General features: G+C 42.3%; 1 protein-coding gene across 2 annotated transcripts in view; it reads right to left on the bottom strand.

Annotated features, from left to right (window-relative positions):
• Positions 1 to 4,087: 4,087 nt before the first annotated feature.
• sh2b3 (SH2B adaptor protein 3) overlaps positions 4,088 to 12,843 on the bottom strand; it is a 70,851-nt gene continuing 62,095 nt past the window's right edge. Inside the window, exon 8 of one of the 2 annotated variants that reach the window (XM_014172547.2) lies at positions 4,088 to 5,767. In XM_014172547.2, the coding sequence (XP_014028022.1) occupies positions 5,448 to 5,767 (320 nt within the window). In that variant the 3' untranslated portion in view covers positions 4,088 to 5,447. The remainder of the gene's footprint in view (positions 5,768 to 12,843) is intronic. The other variant, XM_014172546.2, reaches the window with a different exon arrangement.

Consider the following 12,843-nt stretch of genomic DNA (forward strand, 5'->3'; position numbering starts at 1 on the left):
AATACCTGAGCACAGGAGGTTGGAGGCACCTTTTAATGGGCAAGGATGGGCACGTGGTAATGGCATCAAACATGGTTTCTATGTGTTTGATGCCAATCCATTTGCACCGTTTCTTTGGAGTATAAAACAAACCTATGTGCAGACAGTTGAAGAGTGAGCAACCCACGTCTGCAGTAATGGAATGCACTTGAAGCTTGCCATGACACTGACGTAAGTAGGGGTGATCTTTACTGCTGGATGCCAAGTATGAATTGTTTGTGTTTCTCCAATCTACATAAAGCGTTGTTCAATGTGCCATAAGCTAAATCATGGGAAATGTTATTGCACTAAATTCTAATGTCACGCCCTGAGGTTCAAAGGGTTAAAGCAACAGCAGCTTTCAGGCAAAGCAGTCTTTCTCGCTACAGGTCAGAGAGGGACTGATAAGTCAATGACACCGTTGTTTTCCTTTTGCAGAACAGACGTGTGGGTTTAGTTTAAACTTAAGCGCAGGAGACCAACCGTACTTTGCAATTGTCTATCCCCACCTAAACACTTCATGTCAGTTTCAATATTGGAAGATGCATTTGTAGCTCAATTATGCAATGAAAATAAAATCTCCTTTCATGGCAAGTTGATTTCCTGATCATGTATAAGGAGCTCAACCTGCCTTTGTGCATTTCTTAAACAGGAAACCCTATGATAAACATTACCATAAATACTGCATGACATCGAGGTTGATGAGTCGCTGACTAAAGTTTCACTGCTAAGTTAGTGTTAAGCAAGGGGAAAGAGGTACATACAGAAAAGTGAAGGGTATTGGTATGTTTAATAAACAAATGTTCACCAGAATGGTTGCTTACATGAAATGTGGTGTTAAGGCACCGCACACACATATGGGTTCTTAGTAAGAGCAGGTGAGTGCCGTTTTCTTTGAGGTTTGTCTCTTTCTAGAGCTCGATGATTAAGAAGCCATAGACAAACATTTTACTAGCAAAAAATGCCTTCAGAAAAGGACCAGGATGAGTTATCGTTTACTTCCTGGTAGAGATGGAGAGCACAGGTAAGGACCTTTCTGTTTAATGCTGATAGGAAACGAACACGCTAATCTTTGGACCTGTACACATTCAGGTTTTACAACTGGATGTACAATGGCTTGATACAACGGTGAGTTTAAAAAAAATAAATGACAAGGGTTGTGTAAACGTTTTTAGGTAGACAAACTGTCGTATAATCAAAATATCAGTTGTATCACAACCATTGTGTGAAATGTTTTGTACAACAGTGTGTACGGGGCCTGAGTTGAGGACCATAGACTAGGTTGGGTCTCGTGTCAACTCCCTTATTCAGTCACATCTCTTGAGGTTTAGCACCAACACACCCCAACTATGAGTCTCTTCCAAACCTACATGGAACGTTGAGGGCTGTGGCGATCATGAAATAGTCAGCCGGTGATTGTCAAGCAAATAACTGCTGGTCTCTACGGTAATTGACTGTTACACCATCACATTAAATCCATTATTTTAGACAGTTCTAAAGAAACATGATATGAAGAAAATGTAGTCTATTTCAGAAGAACAGAATAGCATACTCTGAGTTGTCCTTATGTTAGTCCCTGATCTGGCTATCCCATATAGCTGTGGGCTACACTAGTTCATTTAGCAGACTGGAATTGCGTGGCATTATTTTATAGTATTAAGAATATAATTGAGCATTGCTGAATAAAATAGAAATCATTTGGAGAAAATATCCTTTGAGGGAGTGCGCACATGCGGCTATTCTATGTTGAGTGGTTAACATATAGGTACTCCTATATGCTTAGTTTTTTTAATGCAATGTTAGTAGGGATATGTTTTGATTTAATAGTCGCATGAAAGGCATTCGCTCTGTTTCTTGTGCAGGCTGCACACTTCAGTCTCTCAATCACTTGATAATCTCACCCTTCAGCCTATCAATTTTATATGGTCTTTACATATAGCCTACTAATATATCTGTGGAATTATTTTTTATTAGAATGGCCCACAAAAAAAATGTCATCTGTAGCCTGCACTCTAATAGCATATGGAGGTTGCATGCAGTTAAGTTTTTAATATGCAAGCATAGGCAGCGTGTCCATAAGACTAGGGGAAGCTAAGATTTTCTCAAAGTAAATTTGATTAAAATTGCCAAAATTATATAGCCTAATTAGCCTAAACCTGTCTCTACAAAAATAAATAAAATCAATCAAAATAGGCTACTAAAAAGCAGGATTCTGCCACAGAGGATAGTCCTACTTAGCTTATTTAAAATAAAAAATAAAAAGTTGTGGATTGTTTTAAATCGCATTGCGGGAAAACAGTTTGGAAAGCAAATGATTAATGCTGTAAAGGAAAGACAGTGAAAGGACTAATTGTCTTATAGTTATCAAAATTCTCAACTTAATTGAGTGAACATTGTTGGGTCAGTGCCACTTAAGTTTGTTTTTGAAAAATAATTTCCTCCAGTTTAGATGGACATGTCTCCCCTTCTCGTAGGCCTATTATATGGTCAACATCAGGAACTTTGTCACTGTCAGCGAAGTAGGCTACTCATTTTAATTTGTCCTATTAAAAAAGATGCTAATGTCTCCAGCCATATAAAGTGTAGTAGAATTGCATGAAATGTGTTTATAAAAAGGCCACATTTTTCACATGCAAAGAAGAAAAGTATCCGATATAGCCAAGGCCTGCTATACGCGCCCAGCAATGGACTGAAGTCTTTTTCTTTTCTACCAACAGTGATTCAGTTATATTATGACTATCTACTCTACTCATCACATTACAAATAGTAAGCCATCTTACATAAGTTTGCAAACGTGATTAGACATGTAATGCTTTATTATAAAAAGGTGCATTTTTATGGTGAAAATGACGAGAACATCTCACTGCACAACTCATTTCTGAACATTGTTTGGGATTTTGTGTTTTCATATATAGATTACTTTTTGTCAATGTTACTTTTGATGTACACTACGGTTCAAAAGTTTGGGGTCACTTAGAAATGTATTTTTTTATTAAAAAAACTTGTCTATTAAAATAACATCAAATTGATCAGAAATACAGTGTAGACATTGTTTATGTTGTAAATTACTATTGTAGCTGGAAACGGCTGATTTTGTTATGGAATATCTACATAGAGGCCCATTATCAGCAACCACCACTCCTATGTTCCAATGGCACGTTGTGTTAGCTAATCCTTTAGATCTCGTACAATGCTGTGTACTACTCCCTTCACAGAACAGCGCAAAGTGGCTCTAACCAGAATAGAATAGAAAGGAGTGGGAGGCCCTGGTGCACAACTGAGCAAGAGGACAAGTACATTAGAGTGTCTAGTTTGAGAAACAGATGCCTCACAAGTTCTCAACTGGCAGCTTCATTAAATAGTACCCACAAAACACCAGTCTCAACGTCAACAGTGAAGAGGCAACTCTGGGATGCTGGCCTTCTAGGCAGAGTTGCAAATAAAAAGAAAAGATGGGCAAAAGAACAGACACTGGACAGAGGAACTCTGCCAGAAGGCCAGCATCCCGGAGTCACCTCTTTGCGAGTACTATTTAATGAAGCTTCCAGTTGAGGACTTGAGGTGTCTGTTTCACAAACTAGACACTAATGTACTTGTCCTCTTGCTCAGTTGTGCACCGGGGCGTCCCACTCCTTTCTATTCTGGTTAGAGCCAGTTTGTGCTGTGAAGGGAGTAGGACACAGCGTTGTACGAGATCTTCAGTTTCTTGGCAATTTCTCGCACGGAATAGCCCTCATTTCTCAGAACAAGGATAGACTGATGAGTTTCAGAAGAAAGTTCTTTGTTTCTGGCCATTTTAAGCCTGTAATCGAACCCCCAAATGCTGATTCTCCAGATACTCAACTAGTCTAAAGAAGGCCAGTTTTATTGCTGCTTTAATCCAACATAATTGCAAAAGAGTTTTCTAATAATCAATTAGCCTTTTAAAATTATAAACTTGGATTAGCTAACACAACGTGCCATTGGAACACAAGAGTGATGGTTGCTGATAATGGGCCTCTGTATGCCTATGTAGATATTCCATAAAAAAATCTGCAGTTTCCAGCTATAATAGTCATTTACAACATTAACAATGTTTACACTGTATTTCTGATCAATTTGATGTTATTTTAATGGACAAAATGTTTTGCTTTTCTTTCAAAATCAAGGACATTTCGAAGTGACCCTGAACTTTTGAACGGTAGTGTATGTCAGTTGGTCTCTACACCGTAATAATGTGCTTTAGTTGTGATACAAATCTTATCAAAGCCTATGGGCTAGGCTACATGACTATGATTAGAAAAAGTTGCACAAAAAAAGCATGCTCTGTTTCTTACCTTATTGCACACCCTGGGCATCATTCACGAGTGATAGCCTAATATTGTCACCCATCAGACTAATCTTGTCTTTACATATACTGAAATTAGTTTTCATTAATGATGGACCATTATCTTGCACCTGTCGGAACATATGTAATCTATGCACTTAAAATAGCGAATGGAGGATGCTTTTCCCGTGGTTCATTTTCATTACAGCCAGTTAGGCTATACTCCTGTTGTAAAGAGAAGCAATGTGATTAATATTAGGAAAGTTGAGAAATACAGTAGGCTTAGCCTATTGAAAGCTGTGCCTCTTTTTAATAGAGGCCATCAAAACTCTTTTCTCACGCAATTGCATAGCCTATAAAAATGTTGTGCAACATAAGCTCTCATGAAGTGTTTGATTTGATTTTCAATGACATTTGCATTGATGTCCGAGTGATTAGAGGGACAATAGAGTGCTGAGTACCAGGCCACTAGCGACTGGCAGTTAGCACGTTTGGTAGGCTACTAATGACCATCAGCAGCATCAGAGCTCAGTTTTAAAGAAGGCTAGTCACATGGAATTTGACTGTGGTCATGACTCGTGACCGCTGGTGTGGCAGTAATACGGTCACCGTAACAGCCCTAAGCTCATCACAGTTAAGCTTTTTTTATTTATTATTTATTTATTTTTCAACACCTTCATATATTCCTACAAAAATAGTCTGCGTACTAAAATACACAGTGTTTAAAAGTACACAATGTGTGCATTTGAGATACACTAATACACAGGGTATCAAAGAACATTAGAATACACTTTAAAAATGGAGTGTGTATGTGTGGAGGGAGTGAACAGACCCCTATAGAAGGGAGGGACTCAGGGAAGACCTTCCACACCAGCGCCCCTCACTCCCATGTAGCAACGTCCCTTAGAAGGACCACGACAGCCGCTTCAGAAAATGACAATCATAACAAGATTAGACACTTTCCTAAAAATACATTCACAATGGACACTCGGGTCGGACCTCTGACACACACCCCACGAGACAGACCTCCACTGTGGCATACATGTTCACTCATGAGTCTGTCCTTTGCTCGTTTGGAGTCTCAGAGCCACCACTGGTTCGACTGTGACCGGGAGTCCACCAGTTAGAGGAACATGTACTGGTTGTCAATGGCCCGTTTGCGGCCTCTGTCTGGCTCCAGTTCGTAGTCGGAGTCCCGTTGAGTGAGGAGGGGTGGGTGGGGGTTGGGGTGACGCAGCAGAGGTCTGCGGCCCACAGACTCGCTCCGACGCAGGGGACCCGAGGTGGAAAGGTCTGGGAAGGGCGCAGGGCGTAGGAGAGGGAGCCTGGGCTGGGGCAGGGGGTCTGGAGAGGGGAGCAGGCTGGGGCTGCAGTGGGCTAGGCTGGGTTCGGAGCTCCAGCGGTGAAGGGAGAAAGGAACCAGGACAGCGGATGAACTCTGACCTGAAGACAGAGGGATCACAGAGACATTCCAGTATTTATGCTGACAGAAACAAAGACTGACTTGGAACATCCTTTTTGTGCTGAGTCCCATATACTGTATATTCCCACAGTTGTAGCAGTATTAATAGCATCTAAAGTAAAATGTATATTTTTAAAATAAGTTTGTGCCGAATGTTAATATCTTTATGTAAAGTGTTAACATCATCAAGTTTCCATGACGACACCACGGTTGTAGGCCTGATAACCGACAGCAATAAGTCAGTCTATAGGGAGGAGGTAAATTAAATGGCAGTGTGGTGCCAAGACAACTTCTCCCTCAACGTCAGCAAAACAAATGAGTTGATTGTTGACTTCAGAAAGCAGAGGAGGAAACATGCCCCGAGGCCTTGACATGGACTAAAAAAACACCACTCGTCAAGAGGGCACAACAGCGTCTCTACTTCCTAAGGCGGCTGAAGAAATTTGGCATTCTACCGCAGGTCCTCTCCAAATACTACCGCTGCACCATCGAGAGCGTCCTGCAAGGCCCTCCAGAGGGTGAAGACGGCCCAGTACATCACTGGGACCGTGCTCCCACCCCTCTAAGACATTACTTGAAACGGTGACTGAGAAAGGCCCGCAACATCATCAAGGACCCACCCCAGCTACGATCTTTTCTCTCCCTGATCGTCTGGCAGACAGTATTGGAGCATGAGGTCTGATGCCGGTTTCTATCTACAAGCCATCAGACTGCGGAACACTGGACTGACCACCTGCTCTGATTCTCCGCAGCTTAGCAGACATGCACTGTCTCACACACAGAGGTCAACTGTTTGTTTACCCACCCGCAATGACTATTAACCTGTCCGCAACCGCCTGACTACATGTGATCAAGTCCAAATCTGAGGTCTGCACCAGACCCTAACCCGCTAATATAGAAAATACTGTAGACTACAGTCAAAGACAGCGGAACAATTTTTTGACAGGAGGTGTAGGCTTTTTTGTTTGTTGCCCAATTTAGATGCACTATACAGTTGAAGTTTACATGCACTTAGGTTGGAGTCATTAAAACTTGTTTTTCAACCACTCCACAAGTTTCTTGTGAACAAACTATACTTATAGGATTATAGACGGTTAGGATATCTACTTTGTGCATGACAAGTCATTTTTCCAACAATTGTTTACAGACAGATTATTTCACTTATAATTCACTGTATCACAATTCCAGTGGGTCAGAAGTTTACATTCACTAAGTTGACTGTGCCTTTAAACAGCTTGGAAAATTCCAGAAAATTATGTCATGGCTTTAGAAGCTTCTGATAGGCTAATTTACATCAATTGGAGATGTACCTGTGGATGTATTTCAAGGCCTACCTTCAAACCTAGTGCCTCTCTGCTTGACATCATGGGAAAATCAAAAGAAATCAGCCAAGACCTCAGAAAAAAAATTGTAGACCTCCACAAGTCTGGTTCAATCTTGGGAGCAATTTCCAAATGCCTTAAGGTACCACATTCATCTGTACAAACAATAGTACGCAAGTATAAACACCATGGGACCACGCAGCCGTCATACCGCTCAGGAAGGAGACACGTTCTGTCTCCTAGAGATGAACGTACTTTGGTGCGAAAGGTGCAAATCAATCCCAGAAAAACAGCAAAGGACCTTGTGAAGATGCTGGAGAAATCAGGTACAAAAGTATTGATATCCACAGTAAAACGAGTCCTATATCGACATAACATGAAAGGCCGCTCAGCAAGGAAGAAGCCACTGCTTCAAAACCGCCATAAAAGAGCTAGACTACGGTTTGCAACTGCACATGGGGACAAAGATCGTACTTTTGGAGAAATGTCCTCGGGTCTGATGAAACAAAAATAGAACTGTTTGGCCATAATGACCATCGTTATGTTTGGAGGAAAAAGGGGGATGCTTGCAAGCTGAAGAACACCATCCCAACCGTGAAGCACGGGGGTGGCAGCATCATGTTCTGCGGGTGCTTTGCTGCAGGAGGGACTGGTGCACTTCACAAAATAGATGGCATCATGGAGGTAGGAAAATGATGTGGATATATTGAAGCAACATCTCAAGACATCAGTCAGGAAATTAAAGCTTGGTCGCAAATGGATCTTCCAAATGGACAATGACCCCAAGCATACTTCCAAAGTTGTTGCAAAATGGCTTAAGGACAACAAAGTCAAGTTTATTGGAGTGGCCATCACAAAGCCCTGACCTCAATCCTATAGAACATTTGTGGGCAGAACTGAAAAAGCGTGTGTGAGCAAGGAGGCCTACAAACCTGACTCAGTTACAACAGCTCTGCCAGGAGGAATGGGCCAAAGTTCACCCAACTTATTGTGGGAAGCTTGTGGAAGGCTACCAGAAACATTTGACCCAAGTTAAACAATTTAAAGGCAATGCTACCAAATACTAATTGAGTGTATGTAAACTTCTGACCCACTGGGAATCTGATGAAGGAATTAAAAGCTGAAATAAATCACTCTACTATTATTCTGACATTTTACATTCTTAAAATAAAGTGGTGATCCTAACTGACCTAAGACAGGGAATTTTTACTAGGATTAAATGTGAGGAATTGTGAAAAACGGAGTTTAATTGTATTTGCCTAAGGTGTATGTAAACTTCCGACTTCAACTGTATATACACGAAAGTATGTGGACACCCCTTCAAATTAGTGGATTTGGCTATTTCAGCCACACCGTTGCTGACAGGTGTATAGAATCAAGCACACAGCCATGCAATCGCCATAAACTTTCAACTTAGGATGCCACCTTCCCAACAAGTCAGTTCCTCACATTTCTGCCCTGCTAGAGCTGCCCCAGTCAACTGTAAGTGCTGTTATTGTGAAGTGGAAACGTCTAGGAGCAACAACGGCTCAGCCACTAAGTGGTAGGCCACACAAGCTCACAAAATGGGAACACCGAGTGCTGAAGCCCGTAAAAATAGTCTGTCCTCGGTTGCAACACTCACTACTGAGTTCCAAACTGCCTCTGGAAGCAAAGTCTGCACAATTTTTATTTAACCTTTATTTAACCAGGTAGGCTGGTTGAGAACAAGTTTTCATTTACAACTGCGACCTGGCCAAGATAAAGCAAAGCAGTGCAACAAACAACAGAGTTACACATGGGATAAACAAACATACAGTCAATAACATAATACGAGAAAAAAAAGTATATTTACAGTGTGTGCAAATGAGGTAAGATAAGGGAGGTAAAGGCAATAAATAGGCCATAGTGGCAAAATAATGACAATTTAGCAATTAAACACTGGAGTGATAGATGTGCAGAAGATGAACCTGCAAGTAGAGGTACTGGGGTGCAAAGGAGCAAAAAAACTAAAAACAACAGTATGGGGATGAGGTAGTTGGATGGGCTATTAACAGATGGACTATGTGGGCTCCACCAAGATGGCTCCACCTGATGGGCTCCACCAAGAACTGTTAGTCGGTAGCTTCATGAAATAGGTTTCCATGGCCGAGCAGCCTCACACAAGTCATCATCATCTCTGTTATATGTACATATACAGTGCATTCGGGAAACAATTCACACCCCTTTTTCCACATTTAGTTACATTACAGCCTTATTCTAAAATAGATAAGAATATATATATATATTTTTATCAATCTAATGACAAAGCGAACACAGGTTTTTTTTGGTGCAAATTTGTTGAAAATAAAAAACAGAATACCTGATTCACATAAGTATTCAGACCCTTTGCTATAAGACTCGAAATTGATCTCAGGTGTATCCTGTTTCCATTGATCATCCTTGATGTTTCTACAACTTGGAGTCCACCTGTGGTAAATTCAATTGATTGGACATGATTTGGTAAGGCACACACCTGTCTAGAAAAGGTCCCACAGTTGACAGTGCATTTCAGAGAAAAAAGCAAGCCATGAGGTCGAAGGACTTGTCCGTTGAGATCCGAGACAGGATTGTGTCGAGGCACAGATCTGGGGAAGGGTACCAACAAAAATTCTGCAGCATTGAAGGTCCCCAAGAACACAGTGGCCTCCATCATTCTTAAATGGAAGACGTTTGGAACCACCAAGACTCTTGCTAGAGCTAGCCGCCCGGCCAAACTGAGCAATCAGGGGAGAAGGGCCATGGTCAGGGAGGTGACCAAGAACCCGATGGTCACTCTGACAGAGCTCCAGAGTTCCTCTGTGGAGATGGAAGAACCTACCAGACGGACAACCATCTCTGCAGCACTCCACCAATCAGGCCTTTATGGTAGTGGCCAGACAGAAGCCACTCCTCAGTAAAAGGCACATGACAGCCCGCTTGGAGTTTTCCAAAAGGCACCTAAAGGACTCTCAGACCATGAGAAACAAGATTCTCTGGTCTGATGAAACCAAGATTGAACTCTTTGGTCTGAATGCCAACCAGAGGAAACCCGGCACTATCCCTACGGTGGAGCATGATGGTGGCAGCACCACGCTGTGGGGATGTTTTTCAGTGGCAGGGACTGGGGAAGATCCTTGATGAAAACCTGCTCCAGAGCGCTCAGACTGGGGCGAAGGTTCACTTTCCAACAGGACAACGACCCTAAGCACACAGCCAAGACAATGCAGGGGTGGCTTCAGAACAAATCTCTGAATGTCCTTGAGTGGCCCAGCCAAAGCCCAGACTTGAACCTGATCGAACTCTGATCGATCTCTGGAGAAACCTGAAAATAGCTGTGCAGTGATGCTCCCCATCCAAACTGACAGAGCTTGAGAGGATCTACAGAGAAGAATGGGAGAAACTCCCTAAATACAGGTGTGCCAAACTTTTTTACATTTTATTTTATTTCACCTTTATTAACTTGTAGTGTCATACCCAAGAAGACTTGAGGCTGTAATCGCTGCCAAAGGTGCTTCAACAAAGTAGTGAGTAAAGGGTCTGAATACTTATGTAACTAACATTTCAGTTGTTTATTTATGAAATTTGTAAAATGATGGGTTATTGTGTGTAGATTGCTGAAAAAATGTAATCCATTTTAAAATAAGGCTGTAACGTAACAATGTGTCAAAAATCAAGGGGTCTGAATACTTTCCGAATGCACTGTGTGTGTACACACACACACCCACACACACACACACACACACACACACACACACTCAGCAAAAAAATAAACGTCCCTTTTTCAGGATCCTGTCTTTCAAAGATAATTCGTAAAAATCCATAGATCTTCATTGTAAAGGGTTTAAACACTGTTTCCCGATGGCAACAACTGCCCGAGTTACACCAGGAACGCACAATCCCTCCTCCAGTGCTCAGACTGTCCGCAATAGGCTGAGAGAGGCTGGACTGAGGGCTTGTAGGCCTGTTGTAAGGCAGGTCCTCACCAGACATCACCGGCAACAACGTCGCCTATGGGCACAAACCCACCATCGCTGGACCAGACAGGACTGGCAAAAAGTGCTCTTCACTGACGAGTCGCGGGTTTTGTCTCACCAGGGGTGATGGTTGGACTCACGTTTATCGTCAAAGGAATGAGCGTTACACCGAGGCCTGTACTCTGGAGCGGGATCGATTTGGAGGTGGAGTCATGGTCTGGGGCAGTGTGTCACAGCGTCATCGGACTGAGCTTGTTGTCATTGCAGGCAATCTCAATGCTGTGCGTTACAGGGAAGACATCCTCCTCCCTCATGTGGTACACTTCCTGCAGGCTCATCCTGACATGACCCTCCAGCATGACAATGCCACCAGCCATACTGCTCGTTCTGTGCGTGATTTCCTGCAAGACAGGAATGTCAGTGTTCTGCCATGGACAGAGAAGAGCCTGGATCTCAACCCCATTGAACACATCTGGGACCTGTTGGATCGGAGGGTGAGGGCTAGGGCCATTCCCCCCAGAAATGTCAGAGAACTTGCAGGTGAATTTGTGGAATAGTGGGGTAACATCTCACAGCAAGAACTGGCAAATCTGGTGCAGTCCATGAGAAGATGCACTGCAGTACTTAATGCAGCTGGTTGCCACACAAGATACTGACTGTTACTTTTGATTTTGACCCCCTCCTTTGTTCAGGGACACATTATTCTATTTCTGTTAGTCACATTTCTGTGGAACTTGTTCAGTTTATGTCTCAATTGTTGAATCTTATGTTCATACAAATATTCACACGTTAAGTTTGCTGAAAAATAAACGCAGTTGACAGTGAGAGGACGTTTCTTTTTTGCTGAGTTTATATACACACACATACAGTTGAAGTCAGAAGTTTACATACACCTTAGGCAAATACAATTAAACTCAGTTTTCACAATTCCTGACATTTAATCCTAGTAAAAATTCCCTGTCAGGTCAGTTAGGATCACCACTTTATTTTAAGAATGTAAAATGTCAGAATAATAGTAGAGAGAATTATTTATTTTAGCTTTTATTTCTTTCATCACATTCCCAGTGGTCAGAAGTTTACATAAACAATTCTACCAAATACTAATTGAGTGTAACTTGGGTCAAACGTTTCGGGTAGCCTTCCACAATAAGTTGGGTGAATTTTGGCCCATTCCTCCTGACAGAGCTGGTGTAACTGAGTCAGGTTTGTCGGCCTCCTCGCTCGCACACACTTTTTCAGTTCGGCCCACACATTTTCTGTAGGATTCAGGTCAGGGCTTTGTGATGGCCACCAATACATTGACTTTGTTGTCCTTAAGCCATTTTGCCACAACTTTGTAATTATGCTTGGGGTCATTGTCCATTTGGAAGACCCATTTACGACCAAGCTTTAACTTCCTGACTGATGTCTTGAGATGTTGCTTCAATATATCCATATCATTTTCCTACCTTATGATGCCATTTATTTTGTGAAGTGCACCAGTCCCTCCTGCAGCAAAGCACCCCCACAACATGATGCTGCCACCCCCGTGCTGCACGGCTTGCAGGCCTCCCCCCTTTTCCTCCAAACATAATGATGGACATTATGGCCAAATAGTTCTATTTTTGTTTCATCAGACCAGAGGACATTTCTCCAAAAAGTACTATCTTTGTCCCCATGTGTAGTTGCAAACCGTAGTCTGGCTTTTTTATGGCGGTTTTGGAGCAGTGGCTTCTTCCTTGCTGAGCGGCCTTTCAGGTTATGTCGATATAGGACTCGTTT

This window comes from Salmo salar, chromosome ssa24 (genome assembly GCF_905237065.1).
Source record: "Salmo salar chromosome ssa24, Ssal_v3.1, whole genome shotgun sequence".
NCBI classification, from domain to species: Eukaryota; Metazoa; Chordata; class Actinopteri; order Salmoniformes; family Salmonidae; genus Salmo; species Salmo salar.